Raw genomic sequence first — 24,363 nt, 5'->3', positions numbered from 1 at the left:
GGGATGAATTAGGTTGATTAAAAAATTAATCAGATTATGAGCACTTTTTGCTCAATATGAAATTTATTCTGTTTTCTAAATGATCACACAATGAATCAATTAATGAATGAACAATATCACTTGAGAGAAGTAGAAAAGATATGTAATTTATAAATCACAAGATAATAATAAGTAAATAAGAAGAGAAGAATTGCAAATCAATTGACTACCAAACTCCTCTTGAACTCGAAGATCAATTCACAAAATAAGTTTTCTCAAATTGATAAAATACAACCAATCTTGTGTACAAAGGAAGGTTCACTTCCTCCTTACCCCAAATTTCACTCGGTCAAATTAGAAAATTTTACTATCTCTCAGGATAACATTTCAGAACTATACTATTAAAGTATTCACTCACAAATAAAAAATTTACAAAGAACCTTACATCACAAAGAGTACAAATCTCCTTTGGAGAGTATTTTCTCACTAAAATTACTTTTGATCTTTTGTATTCTCAGTATGTAAAAGTTGTTTGAAATTTCTGACCATACTCTATTTATATGAGACCAAAAAAGTGTTTCATTAATGCTTCCAACGGATAGAAGGTAGTTGAAGAATCAAATAGTCGTTGGGAGTATCGGACGTTCGGTACTACCGTTGCTTGCGTCCGATAGCAGATAGAGAGTTTGAAAGATCATCTCAATTTTATCGGACGTCTGATACTTCCGATACTTACGTCCGATAGCAGATAGAGAGTTTGAAGGATCATCTCAATTCTATCGGACGTCCGATACTTCTGATGCTTGCCTCCGATAGTATACAGAGAGTTTGAAAAATCATCTCAACTCTATCGGACGTCCGGTGAAGATGTTTTACGTCTGATATGATCTGCACTGTTTATCGGATGTCCGGTATTATTTTTGTGTGCGTCCGACAGCTTTCATCTTCCTTTATTTTCGTTCAATTATTCTTTGAATCAAATTGTTTCAGAGTTGAAAAGCTTTTTTATTAAAAAGATATTAGTATTTGTCGCGCCCCATTTTTTAATAATAAAAATATAATAATAAGTGTGTGAAGTATGGTTTGAAATGGTGATGCGTGTGAAAATGAAAGGGAAAGGCCATGGGACTTTGAAATGCGACGTTTTGGCCAAAAATAGTATTGACTTTGAAATGTAGGAGTCGTCACTTGGTATTGAGTTAGGGTGTACCAAGTCACCTCAAAAAATGTGGATTTACATGTAAAACCTTTTTAAATTGACTTCAAAATCTACGATAAATCAGAGAAAAATAGTTCGAGGATCACAGTTGAAGAGAGGGAAGACAAAGACAATATCTAAGGCACCCTCTCAACCCAGCCTAAGCTAGTTGCATGATTTAGTCACGATTTTCCTAATTTCTAACCAAAGATGTATCGCATTTGGATGTGACTAACATGGATGCAATCCTAAATCTAATGGTGAATCGAAAGGGACAAATATCTCTTAGAGGATCGATCGGACTAAATCACATGAGTTGTGATAGTCAAGGATAAGCCTTCCAAGAGGTCACGAGTAATGCTAATGACGGAAAAATAAATGAAATGAATGTATGCAATGTGGAAACATGAGCTTGTGTCAAGTGAAAAAAGTAATAATAAAAATAATAGTGTGTAAATGGAAGTGTGCAAATGGGGGTGCAGGGTGAGGTATGTAAAGTGATGGTGTGAAGTGCATGTGTGCTCAGTGGTAGTATGTAAAGTGCTAGTGGTAGAGTGAGAATGTGTAAGATAAGAGTCATGTGAAGTGAACATGTAGAAAAAGTAATAGTAGATAAGTCAGAGTGCAAAGTGATAGTAAGTAAATGAAATGCATGAATCCTAGAGGAATGCAAGCAAAACGGGTACGGGGAGACCCTAAATCGTGACTTTTGCTTTTCCTTTTGGTTAGAAAAAGAATGAGCGTGCTAAGGCTATGTGTAGCCAAACTCGTCCATCCCCCTTACCAGAAGAGTGACTCCTTATCTTAATCAAGCAAATGACCCTAATAACTAGAATGAAATGCAAAGTCTTAAAGAATGAGGGAAAATGATAGAGGTTCATGCCAAAAATGTAAAAAAATGCTAAAGGGAATGAATGAAATGTAGTGAAGGCATGCGAATATGTACTAGCGAGGGCGGCCCTATTGGGTCTAGCATTGGCCTAGCCCTTTGCTAACGTTTTCTCACAAGCATTGGACTTGTAGGAGTTCGAGGGGAAGACCATGACTAGCATTGGACTAGCCACGGTAACGTGCATTCCATCCATATAATCAGATATAATACTAAAAGCAAATAGACATGCTAAGCACATAGTTTCACATAGCACGTAACATATAAGCATGCTTATCTAGATGCAGAACCCTAGGGAAGCGATAACACATAGCACATAAGCATGCAAATCACACAAGGCAAACAAGCCCTAACTATTACATTAGGGGGGCCCTACTACAATCTAAAAGGGGGAAATGGAATAAATAATTAAAATAAATACCTAACTATTACAAATTTGGCATTCAAGTGCATTTCAAATGATCAAAATTGAACTAAAATAAATATACAAAACTAAAGCCAATGAATAAGTAAATAAAATAATAAATATAAAACACTTTCAATAGGCATGCAATTAAACACATAAAGTCACATAGGGCACATAGGATCAAATAAAGTGAGAAATAAGGGATAGGGTGTACCTTCCTTGAGTCGGGACCCTAATGGAGTGAAATTACTTATTTACCCTCAAAAAATAAAAGAAAACATGAGGTGTCGTTTTGTATGTTTGGAAACCACGGAAGACTTTTTTGTGTATTAGATTTACTACAGATGATTTTTTTTGTTTTTAACCCATGTTTTTTATTATAGTTAATTTTTTCTTTTCTTAATCAAAGGAATGCATTAACATCTAAATGACAAAAATATGTGTATCTCTATTATATTTCATTAAATGCTCTTTGTTGTTGTTTTCATGGTAATAGTTAGATTTGCATTTTTTTCTTATTTATTATAAGCTCTAATTTGGAGAGAAAAACATTTTTCCAAACTTATTGCATTATTAGATTATTTAACAAGCCAACTTAGAGATTACTTGGTTCTCCTATTTTTCCTCTGCTTTGCTTGTAATAAGTTATAAGTCAAATAATGCAATCATTCTTCAACTACTTAACTTATTCTCAATTACCTAACCAGATCAAATATTTATATTTTTGTTTAAAGTTAGGTTATCCTTCATAAGAAAGTTTACCTTTTGATGAATTATCAATTTTATTTTATCTGTTTATAAACCATTAGATTGAAAGACAAAATAATAGCTTAGTTTAACTTTCATAAACTACCTTTTTAGATGAAATTATTATCAGCAAACTAACCTTGAATGGTACAGTACACTATCAACTTTTATTGTGCTTTATTTCCTTCTCGTTCTTACATGGCAGAGAGTAAGCTTCCTTCACCTTCTTGTTTCCTCACATTTGGTAATACAATTTTTTTTACTTTTTACTTCAGCAAATCTATGAATTTATATCTTGCTAAAGTAACATATACTTTCTTTTGCATGTTTTGTGTTTCCTTTTGCAGCATTACTTTCAGTACTTAAGATTTTTGTTTTTTCTTTCACTTTACTCCAGGTTAGTTACTTCACTTATAATTAGCATGCCTAATGATAAAATGCTGATTAAGTTTCGTTGATATTCACAAGTTTCATAAGTAAACTATTACTAGATGCTTAGTATTGAATTATATACACTGTGCAACTTATGATTGGAAACTTTGACAATGGACATTGAAATTGTTGAATAAATATAAATATAAATAATAATAATGATAATAACGTTGTTATCCGATTAAAACTTAAGTTAATTTGTCAAATATAACTTGAAATGATCATCTAGATGGTACTCCAATTGAATTATATCTCTTCAAAATTTACATTTTGAAAAGTCTATTAAATTATTTCAACTTTATATTATTGCATATAAATAAAAGGGATATATTTTCAAAAACAGAAAAAAAAATTTAAATTTGAATTCGACTTATTACAAAGATAAAGATTATTATTGCTGCCAAAATGCATTGTACATTCATCTCTTTCACTTTTACTCATTGATACATTAATATTTAATAACATTTTAAATTATCTTAAAATATTTAGTACCAGTTAAACCTGTATAAACCAATTGGAATTGCCACCAAACATAATATACACTTGTCCTATCTATATTTATTTTATTTTATTTTATTTTATTTATGAGTTTATACTTGCTTTTTCTTACAATTAATTTTTTCCCTTTATTAACCAAAGCAATGCAGTTAAATGCTCTTTATAATACATTTACACGTATCACTCAACTTATAAACAAAATTTCAAATTATCGTTAAAAACTTTAGAATGGGCATTGCCGCACAGCCAAGCCTTACTGGTGATGATAAATTGATAACTTTGAATAAGACATAGGCCTATTTTCATACCTACCCGCAAGCGTCTGCATCCTAAATTCTTCTCTGTACGCCCGCCACAATTCATCCGCTTCCCGGCCCAAATGCCAAAACCCACTATTCCTCTCCCGCACTCCACATTACTATACGTATATTATTTTTAACAAAACACCCTGCCCTCCATGCCCGTCCCTTCCTTTTAATTCTTTGCTCCTCATTTCTTATTGGCAATATCACAAACGCCTAGTCTTCGTACCCGATGAATCACCCTCTGTGAACAACGAACTCAATTTCTAGAGGTACTTCTCTGCTTTCCTTTTTTTTTTGGGTGAAAATATCTTCTTCCTGCTGTTCTGGAAATATAAGCAATATATTGATTCATGTTTGTTCTGAGCTCTTCGGGTTTTCTTTCAATATTTTTTTTTTGAAAAATTAAGCTTTTGTCTGAAAGAAGAATTGCATCTGTAATTAGTATTATCTGGATCCTTATATGTAATGCTGGAGTGATTAAGTGGAAATTCTTTCTTCTCGAAAAAAATCAGTTTTTGGTGGGCTGTTACTCAATTTGAAAAGGGAGGAGTGGAAGATATCGAATTGGAAAGATAGGACTATTTGACTTGTAATAAGCTAATAGGAAGGGAAAGGAATGAGCAAAAAAATTGCCCTGCCCCCTATTAAAAAAACAAATTAAAAGCCAAGGTGACTAGAAGAGCAATTAAAATAATTTGCAAAATTCTTCCAGTATAACTGAGAATGTCAAGATTTTATTTTTCTTTGCTAATGAAATAAGGGAACCACGTTAAACTTCAGAAATTAGGCTCCCTTTGGATGCTTGTTCTTTGGGAATGTCAGGATTGTATTTTTCTATTTTAATAAAATTAGGGAAACATGTTGCACTTCAGGAATGAGGTTCGCTTTGGGTTTTTCTTTAATTTTTTTGGGTAGTTTTAGGAAAAGTTCAGTCTAGCAGCTTTTTTCAATGAATGTAAGTAAGATAACGTGTTTGGAGTTTCTGAACAGCATTTTTGTAAAAGCACACTCCACCACCTAAAGTGAGCCTAAAAGGTGAAATGAAAAGATACGAGGAAAAGAAAATATTGTCGGATTTTGTCATAAGGGAAGTTTGCGGAGGTGTGTAGAGGTTTTACTCATTGCCTGGAAAAATTGGAAGTGCCATTCTTTTTTCTTTTATGCATTGAATCATCTTGCTTTTCCTTTTCTCTTCCTCAAGGATAATGTCACATTGTCTCGTCTGAGGCATTTTTGGGAACAATTACACAGAGGATGGTCTAACTTATGTGGAGCAGACCAAAAAGGCACAACCTGCGCCCTCACCTGCTAAAGGGAAGAAAAATATTAGACATACTAAACTGGGCAATGGTCATTACCACCTTCAGAGACTCCTCTTTCTGTTGTTAAAAGGTTTTAATATATTGATCAAATGCAAAAGCTGGTACTTTTTATTTTTATTATTATCATATTAAAAAGAGGATCAATATTGGTTCTTCAATTATCCCCTTGATGACTTGAACTAGTGACCTATCAGTTACAAGTGAAGTGTCTTACCAATTAAACTGCACTTTGTTGTCAAAAAAAGGTGGTACTTTTGATTATGTAATATTTGTTTAGAAGTTATATGGATTAAATTAGGTATAGAGTATGAGGATATAGGATGGATGTGCATGTACCATAGGTAAAGCAAGATAATAGCCTTACTTGTGATGTTCAATGCTGCACCTTTTACTATGGTGCTCAATTTTAAGTTGGTGCAAGCTATGGTTGCTCTATGATCTTTATATGCATCTCTTGCCCTCAGTATATTGTCAACAACTATATGGGAATGTTTTGAGATCCACCTTGTGATTCTTTAATTACACGGTGTAATTGGCAGTGTGTTCCTGAAAGCAATATGAGCACAAAACTTGAGCAGTCATCCAACTATAGTCAAAGCACTGCAACAAGTGTACCTGCTAGTGGCTCAAAAATCTCCAAGTTTGCAACCAAATCTGGGTTCTTAATACCAAAGAACAAACTATCTGGTTCATTGGTTCCCTTCATCCGAGGTGGTAAAAAGGGAGGCGGTGATGCCGCAAATGGAGAAAACAATAAGGAGGGGCAAAGGAAAACCAAATGGGGCCCTGATTTGACTCAGGATACTGCTGTTAGAAAAGGAAAAGCCTTAGCATATCAGGTAGCTGGATTCTTTTCCTCCAGTTTTGAGTTCATGTTGTAGTGACATTTTCTCCCCTTACCCTTAGCAAACTTCCTCCTCTTTCTTTACTTTGGCTTCTAGAGTCATGTATGGTTATACATTCTTTATTCTGGTATTTTTCTTTGTAAGATCATTCAGCTCTTGAGAGTCCAATTTTCTAGAAATAGGTTGGAGGCATTTATAGACCAAATTTGGAAGCAATTTATTATTGCTGGGAGGCAATTGAAAATCTACCAGCATCCCTTGTGGTGCTAAACTGTCATTCTATTCTCTGCGAATGGTTCGCAATCACTTCTCATGCTCGGTCTGACTAAGTGATATTGCTGCCTGTGTGGTGACACAAATTTTGGGCAGACTCGGGTGGACCAAATAGCACAACAGCTGAGACTTGGAAAGTTGGAGACTGAGGAAAACCAAGATTTATCGTCACCATTTCAAACTGAGGAGCACAAATTTTCAGATCGTCAGCTTGAAGCTCAGGTAAACTTTGAAGTACACTATCTGACCTGGGTAGCTTGGGTTGCACTTACACCATTATATTTCTCTGTAGGAATTGGAGCTATTGGAGCTTGAAAGGCGCGATGCTACTGGTACCATCAACATGAATCTTTTAGATAATTCTTCCTGTATCTGTATTGTATATATATATATATATATATATGTATTTACTGTATTCTTGATGGTTTTTAGGTGAAATACTGAAGTTAAATCCGAGCTACAAGGTTCCTGCTGATTATAAACCTGTGCTGAAAGAGGCAAAAGTTCCGATCCCTGTAAGTCAGTAGAGTTTACTGATGTGATGGTTTTAGCACTTTGTTGCCTGTTTATGCATTATAACTAGAACACAATCTGGCTTTCTAGGGAAAGAAAAAGAGAAATAAGAAATAAAGATTGAAAATAGCCTTTCTCTGAATTGCGGCTATATTTGAATGTTTCAATTATTCACTGGAAACATTTGAGGTAGCAGGCAAGGAGTTAAAATTAGTAGTTGTCATGCTAGAATATAGTTGGCCTCCATATCATCTATAACTATTGCCAGGTTGATCACCATTTAATTTTGTCAGATTGGGCATTGTGGTATGAAATAGAGAATAGAAGTCTGAATCACAAAAGTGATTCTGAAGCATTAAAGTAGTGCACATCAAAGTCTTATTGTGTGATGAAAACATAATTGAAGCAATTCAAACTGGAGGTGATTTGAGGACAATAGGACCCTAGAAATATGGCTTTGTATTTTGGTAATATGTTATATGTTTATTAGCTTAATTTTCTATCTATCTATCTATCTATGTTTATTCTTTGAGGTGGATGCTTCCCCTTCTGCCCCCTCGCTCCCTCTAATTGTGAGTGGATGGGACATTTTGGCTGGGGCTGTATTAATATAATTATGCTTAATCTGCTCATCTCATTCCATTAGGCTACAGACTTAGTTTATCTTTCGGAGATGGGATGCATTTCACAGTAACTGTCCTTTTGCTTTGATATCTTGGTCTCATCGAGTCATGTTCTGCTACTGATTTCTTCTTGTGGTCTAATTGATGGTAAGTGGATGCTGAAAGAACAAAAAATGTGGAGAGCTAGCCTTTATGGAGTTCAGAATTTCTAAGAAGAGTATGGCTTGTCTACATTTTGGCATATAGTTGGTGAAGATAACAGCAAACTTACCATATTTGCATGAGTGCAAGATTGGAAATTGTAAAAAAAAAAAAAAAGGAAATAAACAGAACTCTGCTTTTTTTATTTTCCCACACTCATAATATGCTTACAAGGTAGACATTTATAGGGTAACCCTATCACAATTCTGCCACAACTTAAGGTAACAGAACCATGATTTTAGGGATTACGTAATCAACTCATAGCCTATTTTTTATTTTAGTTAATCTATACAAACTTGATTGATCATAAGCAATAAAATCCCATAATCATGGGAGATAATATCTCTCATGATCATGGGAGATAATATCTTCGACACTCCCCCTCAAGTTGGTGCGTATATATTTATCATGCCCAACTTGCTTGTAAGAAGTTCAAAATTTGGTCTAGAGAGTCCTTTTGGTGAGAATGTCAGCTATCTGCTGAGCTGATGGAATGAATGGCATGCAGATAATTCCTCCTTCAAGTTTCTCAATCAGTATGTTGCACGGATTATGTTTGGTTCTATCATGTTGCACGGGATTATGAGCTATGCTAATTGCTGCCTAGTTATCACAATAGAGCCTCATTGGAAGTTCAATAGGTCTTTTCAGCTCCTCTAAAACTCTCTTTAGCCGTAACACCTGAGACACACCATGAGCCATAGCCGGTACTCTACCTCTCTGCACTAGTACGAGCTACAACTCTTGGTTTCTTACTTCTCCAAGTAACCAAATTGCCCCATACAAATTTACAATACCCCGAGGTTGATCTTTTATCAATGACTGATCCTGCCCAATCAGTATCTGTATAAGCTTCAATGGTCCTTCGATCTCTCCTTTTAAAGAACAATCCCTTTCCTGGAGTGCTTTTTAAGTACCTCAGAATTCGATATACTGCATCAAAGTGCTCTTCACACAGAGAGTGCATAAACTGGCTCACAACACTCACTGAAAAGGCTATATCAGGACGAGTGTGAGCCAAGTAAATTAGCTTGCCCACTAACTTTTGGTATCGAGCAGTATCAACTAGTGTTCCATTTTTTAGATCTGCTAATTTGTGATTCGGATCCATAGGAGTGTCTGCAGGTCGACATCCACTTATCCTTGTTTCCTTAAAAGATCCAAAACATACTTACGTTGGGACACAACCATGCCCTTTCTGGACCGAGCTACCTCCATTCCTAAGAAATATCGTAGTGTTCCCAAATTTTTGATTTCAAAACTAGAAGCAAGACTTTTCTTCAACCGCTCCATCTCAGTTAAGTCATATCTTGCGAAAATGATATCATCCAAGTACACAATGAGTACTGCTATCTTCCTGTCTTTGGAGTGTTTAACAAACATGGTGTGATTACTCTAAATTTGGGTATAGCCATGATCCTTTACTGACCTAGTAATTTTGTCAAACCAGGCCCTAGGAGATTGTTTGAGACCATATATCGATTTTTTTAGCTTGCAAACTCTAAACTGAAACTTCCCTTCAAATCCAGGGGGAGAATCCATGTACACCTTTTCCTCCAGATCTCCATTTAAAAATGCATTCTTTACATCAAGTTATTGTAGTGGCCAATCAAGGTTTACTGCCATTGAGAGAAGCTCCCTGATAGTGTTTAATTTTGCCACTGGAGCAAAGGTTTCAAGATAGTTGATCCTGTAGGTTTGAGTAAACCCTTTAGCCACGAATCGAGCTTTGTACCATTCCAATGTCCCATCGAAATTATACTTGATGGTAGAGACCCATTTACACCCTATTGTTTTTTTTTTCCTTGTGGCAGGTTTGTTACTTCCCATGTTTGATTCTTCTCAAGAGCATACATCTCCTCTTCAATAGCCTTTCTCCACTCTGGAACTTGTAATGCTTCCTGTACATTCTTTGAAATTTCCACAGAAGAAAGTTGTGAAGTAAATGTCAAGAAAGTAGGGGATCTCTTTTCATAAGAGGCATAGTTAGTCATGGGGTGTTTGGTACAAGAACGCACTCCCTTTTGGAGTGCAATAGGAAGATCCAAATGAGCAATCTTTGAATCAGAGGAAACTTTATCTGAGAACTCAAACACATCAAATTCTACCCTAGGTTTGGATTCCTTGTTGTGAAGAGAAGGGGGATCTTTTTCTTTTCCTCAATAATTTTTCTTGACATAGGGTTCAGGTTTTTTCCAGTTACGTTCCCATCTCTTTCACTAAAAGAATTTGACTCTATTATTGGCACTAATGACAAGGGACCCTCTTTTAATCCTTGATCAATTTTTTCAAGTTTTTCAAAATCCTTTTGATGGGTAAATTGAAGAGTCATTTGATTTTTCAGGATTGTTATCTTGAAAAGATTTTTGTCGAGGAAATTGTGCTGTAGATTTTTCTAAAAAATTGGTAAAATCAATTCTCCCTATCAACAAAATTTTGATTAGGAATTTGGTTTTCAGTACAAAAAACATCATCATCTTCTCTAAGTTCTTCTATATGCCGAATCCCCACCTGAAGAGGATCTGCAATAAAAGTTTATCTTCAAAAATTGTTACATCTATGGTTACAAACATTTTTTTGTGAAATAGGATTAAAGCATTTATACCCATTTTGCGTGGGTGCATATCCAACAAAAATGCATTTTCTTGCTCGAATGTCTAACTTACTTTGACTCTGTTCATGATTGTGAACAAAGGCTATGCACCCAAACACCTTTTGTGAGATTTCGTATGTTAATCAAGAAATGGGATAAAGTGTTTTGAAAAAATTCAAAGGAGTTTGTAAATTTAATGTTCTTGAGGGTATTCTGTTTATGAGATATGTAGCAGTTAAAATTGCTTCATCCCATAGATATTTAGGAACATTTCTTGAAAAAGTAATGCCCTTGCCACTTCTAAAAGATGTTTATTTTTTCTTTCAATTACCCCATTGTGTTGTGGAGCATCATTGCAGGAGCTTTAATGCACAATCCCTTTTTCAAGAAAAAAACTTCCCAAAATTTTATTGAAATATTCTTTTCCATTGTCAATCTGTGCAATTTTGACTTTTTCTTGAAATTGGGTCAGAACCATGCAGTCGAAATTTTGAAACACACTTGCAACCTCTGATTTCTCTCTTAATAAATACACCCAACAAACTCTCATGTGATCAACAATGAATGTAACAAACCATTTTTTTCCAAACTGAGTTGAAATTCTAGAGGGACTCCAAACATCAGTATGTAATAGAAAAAATGGTTTTTAGGGTTGATAAGGTTGTATAGAAAATGTAGACCGATGATGTTTAGCCAATTCGTAGATTTCACATTGAAAGGAAGATGAATCCTTATTCTTAAACAAAGCTGACAATAAATATTTCAAGTAATAAAAACTAGGATGTTCTAGTCTAAAGTGCCATATCATAATCTCTTTATTACTAGTAATAGACACGGACCCGTAACATGTGTTTTTGATTGGTCTTGTCACATTTGATCCATCTTCAAGGAAGTAAAGTCCCCCATTTTCTCTAGCACATCCAATCATTCTTCCCGTGGTCTGTTCCTGAAACTCATAGAAAGAACGGAAAAAAATTAATCCGACACTTGAGATCCCTAGTTAATTTACTAATGGACAGCAAATTGCAAGATAAATTTGGAACATGAAGAACTCTATGAAGTGTTAGAGTAGGAGAGATGACAACGGAACCTATGCCAGCTCTAACGGATAATGATCCATTAGCAATCTTGACCCTCTTATTGCGTGCACATGGACTGTAAGTTGAAAATAATTGTGACGAATTGGTCATATGATCAGTGGCTCCAAAATCAATAATCCATAAAACTCGTGGACAAGATGCATTTGATGTTTTACATGAAAGAGCAACAATAAAATGATTACCATTTTTAGCAAAAGAGCAGAAGGGAGTGAAGCTTTTTTGCTCAGTGATTGAAAATTGTGGAGACTTAAGGAGTTTGTACAATTGGCTTAATTGTTCCTTTGTGAAGGTCAGTATCTCAGAGTCAGTTTGTTGCTTTTGAGAATCTTCGTTCACAGTCTGCAACGCCTTGCTATCACCTCCATTTTCTTCTTGAAATTCGAAGGTTTCCCATGTAATTCCCAGCACGTGTCCTTTGTGTGCCACGACTTTTTACGGTGTTCACACCAAGGCTTCTATCTCCGTCCAAATCTGTCCCCTTAGAAACCAATGCTGAACTCTCAACTTCACACTCTGCCTTGGACTTTAGCATCACCTTTCGCCTTGATTCTTCTCTCCTGACCTCAAAAAATACTTCACGAATGGAGGGAAGAGACTTCCTGCCCAAAATACGACCTCGCACCTCATCAAGTTCTTGATTTAGTTCGGCCAGGAAGACATAGACTCTGTCGTTCTCCTCCCATTTCTTATATCAAACACTGTCTGCAGGGCAGTCCGATTCGTCCTCATAACAAAGATCCAATTCCTGCCATAAAGTTACCATCGGATTGTAATAGGTTGTAACATCTCTATCTTCTTTTCTTGATTTCCACAATTTCATCTTGAGATTGAAAATTTGAGACGAATTCTTTCCATCGGAATACATATCCCAGACAGCGTCCCACACATCTTTGGCTGTGGGCAAAAATAAATGTAGCTTTCCTATCGCTAGTTCCATAGAGTTTGTCAACCAAGCAATAACTAGAGAGTTCTCTGAATACCACCATCTCTTCAAATTGGGATCTTCAGCAGCTGGTTGTTGAATATCTCCAGTAAGGTGGCTGAGTTTTCCTTTGCCATCAATAGCAAGTTTTACGGATTGAGCCCATTCCAGATAACTGGAACCATTTAATTTATGAACGGTTATTTGCAGGGAAGGAGAATTTGAAGCAGAGAAATCCGTAGTTTGGGTAATTACTGAAGACGAGAATGAGTCTTCTTGTGTGAGCAGTAGACTCCTTGGATCCAGTCATGGCTGCTCAGTAATTCATGGACAGGAATTGGTACAGAGCCGGAGCTCTGATACTATGTAAACTTTAAAAACGAAAAGGAAATAAACAAAACTCTGCTTTTTTTATTTTCCCACACTCGGAATATGCTTACAAGGTAGACATTTATAGGGCGACCCTATCACAATTCTGCCACAACTTAAGGTAACAGAATCATGATTTTAGGGATTACGTAATCAACTCACATCCTATCTTTTATTTTAGTTAATCTATTCAAACTTGATTGATCATAAGCAATAAAATCCCATAATCATGGGGGATAATATCTTCGACAGAAATTTTCTCTAATTTTTTTTGCTGTTTGCCTATTTGTTCATATGTTGTCTGGGAGTAGTCTTTCAACTTATTTTCTTCAGTTATACGGTTGGTTCTCGAAGCAGGGCTTAAGTGACAAAGCTTTTCTTATACTGGGTAGAGGTATAATCAAATGAGAACTTTGTTTACCGTTGGTCAAATTCCTGTTTGAGTTATTATTTTATTTAACAAGACCTTAACAAGGACACTGAATGTTACCTCTTAGGTGAAATACATTATCTATGCGGACATCTTAATTTTTTGGAGGATCTAGAGTGAGATCATTAAGAAGTTAGACTTCCAAGAAAGATGATTTGTTAATATTATGTGTGCTGAGAGATGAGGATTTCATTCACATGGAAAGGTGGATATGTTGGATATCGAAATTGTTTACTTTCTAGCCTTGCTGAGTGGTGAAGATGGTTTGAAACTAGTACATCACTGACTACTGAGTTCCTTTGAAGTTTTGTTGGGTCTATTCGTTTCACAAATTAATAGGAATAAAGCTTACACTTATTTTGCAGTAGGATGACCATGGACATTCTTGTGGATCATACACATGTAGTCATGTGCCTACCTATTGGTTTGGATTTCAAATCTTTATTGATACAAGAAGAGACACACTGTACTCTTAGGTCTCCTCCATCCCACTCTTGCTTGAGAAACTAGAGAAAGAAAGAGGCCACACTTTTTCTAATGTCACAGTTGTTTTTAATTTCTTGCATGCAGAACTAGTATTGGACACTTCTGGGATTTGCTGATGACATTCCTTGTATTGGTTTTTGCTCTGTCTATGTGCAGATTAAAGAGAATGCTGCATATAATATGGTTGGTTTAATTTTTGGGCCAGCAAATGACACTCAAAAGCGACTGGAAAAGGTTTATATCGGCATATGCCCTCTGTGCTAATATTATATTACTGCCACAATTATTTATAGTAGGCAATTATAATTCTGTGTGAAAAATTCACTGGTTGTTTACTTTGAGATCAGGAAACTGGAGCTAAAGTACGAGTTTATGGAACAAGAGCAGTTACTGGAGAAAAGGTAATGTGGCTGCCCCAAGTTGCCTTGCTATATTTCATGTCCTGTTTCACTAGGTCCTGCATGCATATGATCCTCGCCCCTTCTTTAGTAACTATCCAGAGCATCAGCTTGGGTATTTATTTCTCTTTTGTTTACGCTGGTACATGCGATGGGCTGCATGATGATATGCATGGGCTTCTCTTTATGTTTTTCTCTGCTATTATTCTTATCACTCTCCAGGTTGAAGTTACTACTCCTGATGGTAATGAAACATCTGGTAGTTATGATGAGTTGCACGTTCATGTATCAGCTGACACATATGAAAAGATTGATGCTGCGGTGGCTCTTATTGAACTGCTAGTCACCCCAGTTTCAGTGAGTCTCCTGAACTTTAAGATCGTAGAATATTAGTCAGTTATGATTGCTAATATCTTCTTAAGGTCATTTATAGTAATTTACTTCTTCATGCCATTCTTTGTACGAAAATAACTTAGTAATTGTTAGACTTTTCAGGGGAATCCTGCTTCCATTACTGTAACATCAACTGCAACATCTGGTGACAATGTGAATAGTAGTGCTCCGAGTCAAGGCACACCTGGTACTAATGTGCCTGCTGGTGTGGCAAGTGGAGTGGCTCAGCCAAGTGTAGGATCTGGACCAGCACCTTCACCTAATCACTTTCAGCAGTACTCAGGGCCTTGGTTTCCTGTGGGTGCACCTCAGACACCTGCTTTTCCATCATCAGGTTTTGCTGCGGCTCCTGTCCATTTGTCTCCATCACAGTTCAATCCCTCAAGTATGCTGTCAATATTTGGTCCTCGGCCAGTTGTCACAGTGGGATTTACTCCGGTTCCCCAGAATCCTTCACTTATTACCTCCGGGCCACAGCAACCACAAGTTCTGCAGAGGCCATACATTTCACATCCGCCACCTTTGTCAGCTTCACAACCTGCACCTATTCAATCAAATGTCACATCACCACAATTATCTACTAACCAGTCAGCACCAACTGGGCCCACCCAGTTTGGGAGTTCAATATCTATTTCTTACCAGCCACCTTATGCTGGATCATCTAAAGTACCAGTGAACACTCCAACATCCATTGGAGCTGGAAATATGATGTCAATGACCCCTGCAACAACTGTTCTGCAGGGCCACCCCTCCATGGCTTCTCATCCTTTGGCTGTGTCCAGAGCTGCACCGCCAAATATCTTTCCAATTACCCAGCAATCTGCTTTGCAGTCAGCTGGTGCTGCAGTTAATCATCCCGCAAATGTCCCATACTTCAACTCTAGTTCCCACTTCCAACAGGGGCTTTCACTTTCTCCACTACCTTCAGCAGCAAAAGTACCTGGTCCCATGCAGTCTGTTATGCCACGAGCTGTGATGCCTAATTCATCTCCCAATGTGGTTCCAGGATCCAACCCTCTTCTTTCACCAGTGACATCTTCATCAACACTACTACATCCAGCTTCAGGAATTCCTAATTCTGGTCATGCTGGTGCTGTCAGTTTTAATGCCATTAACCCTGCAAATATGACTGCTCCCAGACCACAGCAACCCAGCTCAAATGATTTTACTTTTCAGCCTCACCGGCCACACAATCCAGCCCTTGAAGTTGCTCATAGACCAAATACTCAACCTATACTTTTACATCCAAATCAATCAGCACAGCCATATCAGGAATCTCAGATTTCACCTGTTCAGCCAGGAATGCACATGTTGAGACTACCACCTGCAAATCCAGGGTTTTCTAGGCCTAATGTTGGCAATCAAATGATGCAGCCTAGAGCTCAAACGTCTGTTAACTTTCCCAGTAGTCCAACAGCGCTTCTGGGTCCACCTAGGCATGCACCATTTCCAGGTTCGAATGCTGCTCCTCTACTGCAACCAAGAAACTTCAATTTAGATCCCCCATTCGTCAATGCAGATGGAATTCCTCGAGCAGGGGGTCCAATGCAAATTCAGCAAAACTACCCTCCATCGGCAACCAGGCCGCCAAGTTTTGTTGCTCCAAATCAACATATTAACAGTAATATTTCCTTTCAACCTGCTGCTGGGCTATCTTCTAGAGCTTCTGGAGTACAGCAAGTGTATGATCCCTTCTCGCCAACATCTGTTTCTCTTAATACTCATTTAAGCAGTAACAGAGCAAAGATTCAGAAACAGGAGAGTGATCCAGAGTACGAAGACCTGATGGCCTCAGTCGGTGTAAAGTAATGTATGCTCGTTAGTTTTTAGATGTCAGTGGCTTATGACCAAGAAAAAGGTTCACATGATGCGGATCAATCTGTGTCGAGCTTGGATCTAATTTATGAAATCATGCATTGCCGGTTCTTACTGGTACTATTCTTAATGGGTTATTACCAACATTTAGAGGGGAAAAAATGGAAATTTTCAACTTTCAATTATTTCTAGATGTTGCAAAATACATCTGTATTCTATCACAGTTTGTATAGTTTCTTGTCAACCTCTATCAACTAAATCTTAAATCGGCCACCTCATAGCTAATTGTAATACCTATTTAAAATTGACGAATATCAAGGTAGAAAACCCTCATGTCGATTCCCTTTTCATTAGTGTTGAATGAGAATATTGCTATGAAATTCTCAATGCTGAATGTTTCTAAATACCATGGCTGTGCTTGTAGCCATTTTGTTCATCTTTTTTATACTATTCCTGTTTACTGATTTATATAACCTGTAAATGAATTGTTGTGGTTTCTCAATTTTTTCCCTTTATATGCTTCAATTATTGAAAACACTTGAATGTAGGACCCAAATTACAACCAACCAAAAAGAAAAAAAAAGGATGAGCACACCAAATATCCATAAAACAGTAAAAGGAGAGAGGTGGCAGTTGGGATAAACATTTTGTGTCATTTTTTGAACTTCCAATTTTGCTCTTAAAAAAATTAATTTTTACCCCAACCACCTAATCATATTTGCTAATATAATCTCCTATAACTCCCTTAGATACAGCAACTATCAAATTAACTATAACTGTATTAAAGAAAAAATTACTAATAAATTGTAATTTTTTTTTCATGAAGAATTTATATAAAATTTATTTTTGTAAAAATAATATTAATATATTCATAAAAATCAATAATTATTTCTAAATTGCACACACTGGGTGCGCCTTTAACACTAGTCCTTATAACGTCTAAACTAATAAAATTTCACAGAAGATAAAGAAAAAGCAAAATTTCAATAGGAATGCATTCCCATGAGCACTATATTAGTGTAACTGTAACATGATGAGCAGTATAACAGTTGGTTGTTCATAAATGTTGTTATGGTATTTCAAATAAATTTTTTGGTCCGATTCTAATAAAATGCTTCTCTATTTTTTGAGTTTCCAGTAACTGATGATATTAGGCGCTTTAAAGAATTCAAGGAACTCAAAGTTTTCATCTATTTACCGCAAAAAAAAAAGCACAAACAAATTAATGAAACTATTATCCATTGGAATCGAGGGCATTGACTTCAAGGTTCATGGTAGCATAGTAAAATATATTGTTCCTGTGAAAATAAATGCTGGGGTCTAAAGAATTTTGGTTCTGAAATTTTACAGAAAAAAAAAGAAAAAATTTGAGATACTCGTTGTCATTGATATTCTTTTAAGAACTTCTCAGATAGTCTTCTCTGATTATGCCTTTCTTGATTTTTTTAAATCAATCAATCCATAATTTTTATTTATTTATTTTCACATTCTCTTCAATGGCATGATTCCCTTTTTAATCTGTAATTAGGATAATTCTACAAGTCCTCAAATCTTTTTAATTTTGTACCCCTATTATTTGTCTTGATTATTCATTGTTACTTATAAAATTTTGACAACTTTTATTTTTATATCATTAGCATATTACTCATGCTAATCCATTTAGGTTGTCCAGTTAGTAATTTGGTTCTGAAAAATTCTCCCTGTTTTTCTTTTCCAATACATTCTGTTTGACCATCTAAGTATCGATTTGGTCAAATCCTCTGTTCTCTTCCTTTCCAAACTTTTTTGACTCCTTAAACAAATTAAAATATTGCCTTTCAAATTACTTTCCTTCTTCCAACTTCTTATTGTTTCAAGTAAATTAAGAATTCCACTCTCCTTTAATCTCTTTTTAAATTTTTTTTAAATAGATCAAATTTTAAGTGCATTTGCACGGTATTATTATTTTACTTTATATGGAGATGCTAAATTATTTTGTCTCATTTTTTTTAATGTATCCCCAAACAAAAATTAGGATCTCTATTCGGGCATTTAGAAAACCAATGAATCCATATACTTTTTTCACTATAACTATTGACTATAAACAAAAGTTGAATTGTTAGTCTTTTTGGAGTGGGAAAGGATGATGGAATTGACTATAAACATGAATGTATTTTTTTATATTGTATTTTTAGAAGTGTTTATTGTTTTATTTGTAGAAGACTTTATCGTTTTATCTCATGTTTACAACATTGATTTTATTTTCTATTGTCTAATTTTATTCATGAGTTAATCTTATATGTACTGTCAGTACATATATTATCAAAGTCAGATAGATGACACATATACGAAATTTAAATTTTAAATTCAAAATAATCGTCCTGATACACTATTGTAAAACTGTACAAACGATTCAATCTGTTTATGAAGGACATTTCTTCAACTCAAGAATGTTGGAAGGAATGTGGTTCTATCGGTGAGTCCTTTGATCAAGAAAAGAATACTAAAAAGCTAGTCCTAGAAATATATACGATTCTGACCTAGAAATGTACTCACAAGTCACAAAAAGGCCAGAAACAAAAAATTGGATGTCATGACTATTTACAATGAGATAAGATACATACAACCCAATTGGTTAAAGTGGAAAAGATACAAGAAACTTGAGACTGTTTTTATCATATGTTAATATTAGTTAGTAATCATGACAGACCCCAGCAGTTTGTGTGTCAAGTTTGGTCATTGATGCTTAACCGCAAAGTGATGGTTCTATGGTGAAGGAATCAATTATAATATCTTCAAGCTGCAAAGTCACTTCCTCAAAAAGCAAGGCAGAAAAAAAGAACATTGTTGTTTGTATGTTGTGTTATTTTAGTGTTTGTATGTTTTTTTAAAAAATTACCATGGATTTCACAAGACTAATATTTTTAGCCAATACCACTTTGGTCAATTATTGATGGATTTCACAAGACAAATATGTCATTTGGTTAGTTTTGTGTAGCTCATTAATATTTGGACAAAAGTGGGATGTGTTAGAAAGGTTATGATACAAAATGTCCCATATTAATGTTTGAGATGCAAAGCGGGAATAGGTGTAGGTTTGAGTCTACAAAATGGAATTTGCCCTTCTCACATCCCAAAGAGTACTTAGTACTCTTAATTACTCTGCTACTCCACATTTATCTATCTCAGGAGCAATGAAATAGTGAGATGAGAGAAGTGAAAAAAAAGGAAAAAAATGATAAGGAAAAGAAAATAGTAGAAAAGAAAAACAAAGGAATGAATAAACAAGGAGAAAGAAAATAATATAGTAGGGGCATCTTTATCCAAAAACATCAAAAAGGGGTTAAGTGCCTGTTTAATAAGTTTAGAGAGGAAACGTACAATTAGAGACAAAGTTTAGGGGATTTAATGCATTTAACCTTAATTTGTTACTCAGTATTAAGAAATCCAGTTGGGAAAAAAATGTTTTAATTGCTTTCATTGATTTCAACTTGACTTCTCTTATACATTGACATAAGAACCATGAAATGATAAGATTAAGACTGGTTAGTGGGAAATGGGAATATGACAATCAATAAGAAAAATGTTGGTCATATTCAAAAAATATGTTACATTTTTATCACTTCTAATTGATTGTTTTCATCGCTTGAGTCTAATTAAGACTGGGATGGGACACTATACACTTGCAAGTTCGTCATGAAAACAACTAACAAAAAAGTAAAGAAAAAAAAAGATAAATATAACATTATAAATTAGAAATTAGAAAAGCATGATGACACATAAGAGACTTTTTTTCTTTAAGAAACTGATTTATTGATCAATATAGAAATCCATCATATATACATATAAACCAAGGAGGGAGAATCTCCGATAATGCAAATTCATATAATCTAGCATACTTTGTTAATATTGAACAACCTCGTTGTCCCTTCTTCCTAACCCTTAGCATCTATTGAGCGATTAAGCTAAAGAGTTAGTTAGTCGAAATATCTTTATTTAACTTGTTGAGTGCATGTCCGGGTCACTAGCAGTGCATAAACTCTCAAGGTGGTGACATTCAAAATGCCAATTATGACCCATCACTCTCTTCAATTAGGTTGTCTCCAAGGAAAGCGATTAGCTTATGTAGAGGTTTTTAATATTTTCTTTTCAAGTTAAGATAGGCACAGAGAAGATGGGAAAGGGATGCATTAGTGTACGTGAAAGATTCTGTATTCGAGATTTTTCACTTATATTAAAAAAACAGATTTAAAAAGAAGCACAGAGGAGGTGGAATAAAAAGGAGCATTAGTGTACGTGAAAGATTCTGTATTCGAGATTTTTCACTTATATTAAAAAAAAAAGATTTAAAAAGAAGCATGGAGGAGGTGGAATAGAAAGGAAAGGGTTAGCAAACTATGAAAATTCTAAAATTATCATTTACCCAAATTGTAACTCTTTCGGACCCACTTTTTATACCGAACATTCAGAGCACAAAATAGAAGAAACTATATATAGTTTATAAATATTTAATTTGATTTGATTTTGTAGTATTTTATCAATTTAATTTGAGTTGATTGTCTTCATAAGCAAGACATTTTTTCGTTCTATATATATAGCCTCCTTGTGTAGTAAACATACAAAACCCACAAAACAAACAAGCAACCAAGAAAGCAGAACGAGAGAGGCAAGGCAATGGGCAGTTTGGTAGGACATGTGATACCTGGATTTGGTTTCTTTCTGATTGGACTATGGCATTTAGTTAACCATATCAGGCTTCACTTTCTCCATCCAAAATCCTATACATCTTTGCCATGGTTTCCCACTTCAAAATTCAGGTACTTCGAACTTCTCTTGATCATGGGAGGCTGCATTGCCTCAATATCCATGGAACTCTTCATTAGTCCAGCCAGGCACCAACCACTGGACCCTGATGGCACCATCCCATCAAACCATCTTCACAACTTTGAGCACTCGAACATATCCTTGACTATCTTTATTTATGCACTTTTCTCCATCATCCTAGACAAAATCCAGCCCCCAGCTCAATATGGCCTGACCCAAATGCTCGGAGCCATTGCCTTCGGCCAGGAATATCTCCTCTTCCATCTCCACTCTACTGATCACACGGGTGTGGAAGGCCAATACCACTGGCTTCTACAAATTGTCATACTTGTCTCATTTTTCACTACCCTATTATGCATAGGTTACCCCCAGAATTTCTTGAATAATTTTGTAAGGTCTCTTAGCATCTTGTTCCAAGGAGTTTGGCTGATGGTCATGGGAATCATGCTTTGGACACCAGAGTACATTCCCAAAGGCTGTTTTATGAACTTGGAAGATGGTCATTATGTTGTTAGATGCCATGATCTTGAAGCCCTTGCCAGAGCTAAATCATTGGTGAACATTCAATTTAGCTGGTATTTAGTTGGAGTTACAGTTTTTTGTATGAGTCTTTACTTGGGACTCTACAAAGTGTTCCCTGGGAAAGCTGAGTATCAATCTTTAACAAAATTGGGGGATGATGATGATTTTAGGTTCAGAAAAGAAACAAAGACGCTTTTCTAGTTAAGCCTACAATGATTCTAGCTCAGTAAAAACCAAAGGTGTCAGGGGCAAAAATTTGGAATTTGTGTTGGGATATTGTTTGTTTGTTTTGATGGCATTTGGATTGCAGTTCTTCCGTTTGTTGCAATGTATGAAGAAGAAAAAGGTTGTTTAAAGGAGGAATGTACTTTAATCTTTTGTTAAAAATTCTTCACATATTAATATTTATTCAGTATTTCTGGATCATAGTTGCATATTTAAGATCAATCTGAGTTGAATTTTGAATCTTGAATCTTGAAAATAATGGTCCTATTTTCCTCATTGATAGAGTACATTACGTCTCAGCTATGATGCTCCTCAATCCTTCCAATTGTAGGCATGGTTTTTGTACTTTTGTTTATTTTGCAACTCATACAAGAACAAAGTTTGGGGTATTGGATCTGCATAATCCACAACTGATAAAAAGTAAGTCATATACTTTCAACCGATGCTTGCAAGTTGCAATCCCCATCAATTGCACTTACATCTCCTGGCGTTTGACTTTGTTAACATAAATATTTACTTTACATACTATAGATTAACTAACTAATGCAATATATGAGGCACACTTGTGGAATTATTTTATTTTTTCTTTCCTAAAAACATATTTTTATTGTTAATTTTTTTGAATTGGGCTAATTTGTTACACAATAATTAGTTTTAGGGGAGGTCACTAATATTTTGGAAATTTTGGGAGGAGGCCAATGCAATTATTTGAAACATCAGGAGAGGTTTATAAAAGTACCTCCATACACAAACCTCTGTTTTAAAACTCGGACCGGACCGGCCGGTCGAACCGGGAATCGGCCAGGTAGCCGGTCCGAGTCATATTAGCAAACCAGAAAATTTAAAATTCGGTCAAAGCCGGTCAAAACCCGGGTTTGACCGGGAAAAAACCTATTTTTCCGGTTCAACAGTAATTTTTTTAAAAAAAATTCAAACTTTATAATATTATGTTTTGACCCCCTAAATTGTTAAAACTTATTCGTATACCTCAAATATTTGATACTTTATAAATATTGTCCTACAATTTGATGTTATTTTTCAATTAAATTCATAATTTTAATTCTAAACTTGTTAATATTTATTAAATAATATAAATTGCTACTTGATTGTTCTAATTTCTTTGTATTTTCTTGTTAAATATATTTGAAACATCAAATATATATGAATATACCTTTATTAATATCAATATATTATTAGATATGATATATATAATATTTTAATTTTTAAATAATTTTTATTTATGACGTCATCCGGTTCGACCCCTATCGACCCCCGGTCGAACCCATTGACCCCTGACCTTGGCCGAGTCGCTATCCGGTCCGGTTCTGAAAACATAGACACAAACTAGCCGAACATGCTAAGCGGTATGGAATGGATACAGGATTTGGGTCCTCATAAGTTCCAATTCCAACCAGTTGTGTGAATCGAACAATATCAGGTATAAATTCATACAATTTTGATATAATCAGGAATGCTTCACAACTTTAATTGTATAAGTTACAAACTCAATTTTTACACTAAAGTTATACTAATTTATACGAGATATTATAAGAATTATACAATCGGGTTGACTTGGACATATTCTATTGAACAGTAAAGGTACAACCATGCACTTCAAAACTAACATACTAACAAACATGTTCTTGAGCATGGTAACACGTTAAAATCTTGCATAGATTCTCTATTACAAGTGTAGCAATGCTGTCCACTGCTTCATGGAATGATGACATTTTCTTGCATTCATTGACTTTAAATAAAAAAAAAAAGTCATACTTCAGTAACGTTAATGATTTGACTAGTGAGTGCTCGTTAAGATAAATTTTAGATATTAATTTTTTTAAAATTATAATTAATTATAAAAAATGTCTAAATACAAAAAGTAAATTAGCTCAATTGTCTTGGTCTTGACTCTCAAACTCGTTAATTTTTGAAGTCAGTACTGGGAATATGCAAATTCGAAAAAAAAAACTGATTTACCAATTGAATTCAAATTGAATTCGAAATTTTTGAAATCGGTAAAGCGGAAGTTTTCCGTTTTTGAAATATACGAATTTGGTTCGAATTCGGGAATGTATT

At 35.1% G+C, this 24,363-nt stretch overlaps 2 protein-coding genes across 3 annotated transcripts; both read left to right on the top strand.

The window, feature by feature from the left end:
- Positions 1–4,507: 4,507 nt before the first annotated feature.
- LOC113751313 (splicing factor 1) lies at positions 4,508–17,124 on the top strand. 2 transcript variants are annotated; one of them, XM_027295286.1, is made up of 9 exons: positions 4,508–4,723; positions 6,316–6,615; positions 6,991–7,116; positions 7,187–7,226; positions 7,327–7,409; positions 14,288–14,365; positions 14,479–14,532; positions 14,752–14,886; positions 15,025–17,124. In XM_027295286.1, the coding sequence occupies exons 2-9, from the start codon at positions 6,334–6,336 to the stop codon at positions 16,729–16,731; spliced, it is 2,505 nt and encodes an 834-aa protein (XP_027151087.1). In that variant the 5' UTR covers positions 4,508–4,723; positions 6,316–6,333; the 3' UTR covers positions 16,732–17,124. The 2 variants fall into 2 exon arrangements, with proteins under 2 accessions (XP_027151087.1, XP_027151078.1); XM_027295277.1 differs by having other exon boundaries at positions 15,016–17,124.
- A 4,263-nt stretch (positions 17,125–21,387) lies between these two features.
- Positions 21,388–22,418, top strand: LOC113750479 (transmembrane protein 45A-like). The gene has a single exon (XM_027294449.1). The coding sequence runs from the start codon at positions 21,391–21,393 to the stop codon at positions 22,261–22,263; it is 873 nt and encodes a 290-aa protein (XP_027150250.1). The 5' UTR covers positions 21,388–21,390; the 3' UTR covers positions 22,264–22,418.
- The last annotated feature ends 1,945 nt before the right edge of the window (positions 22,419–24,363 follow it).

The sequence above is a fragment of the Coffea eugenioides genome, chromosome 1 (assembly GCF_003713205.1).
Source record: "Coffea eugenioides isolate CCC68of chromosome 1, Ceug_1.0, whole genome shotgun sequence".
In the NCBI taxonomy this organism is placed as follows: Eukaryota; Viridiplantae; Streptophyta; class Magnoliopsida; order Gentianales; family Rubiaceae; genus Coffea; species Coffea eugenioides.
The sequence above is the reverse complement of the archived record's forward strand: the minus strand, read 5'-3'. Positions and strand labels throughout refer to the sequence as shown.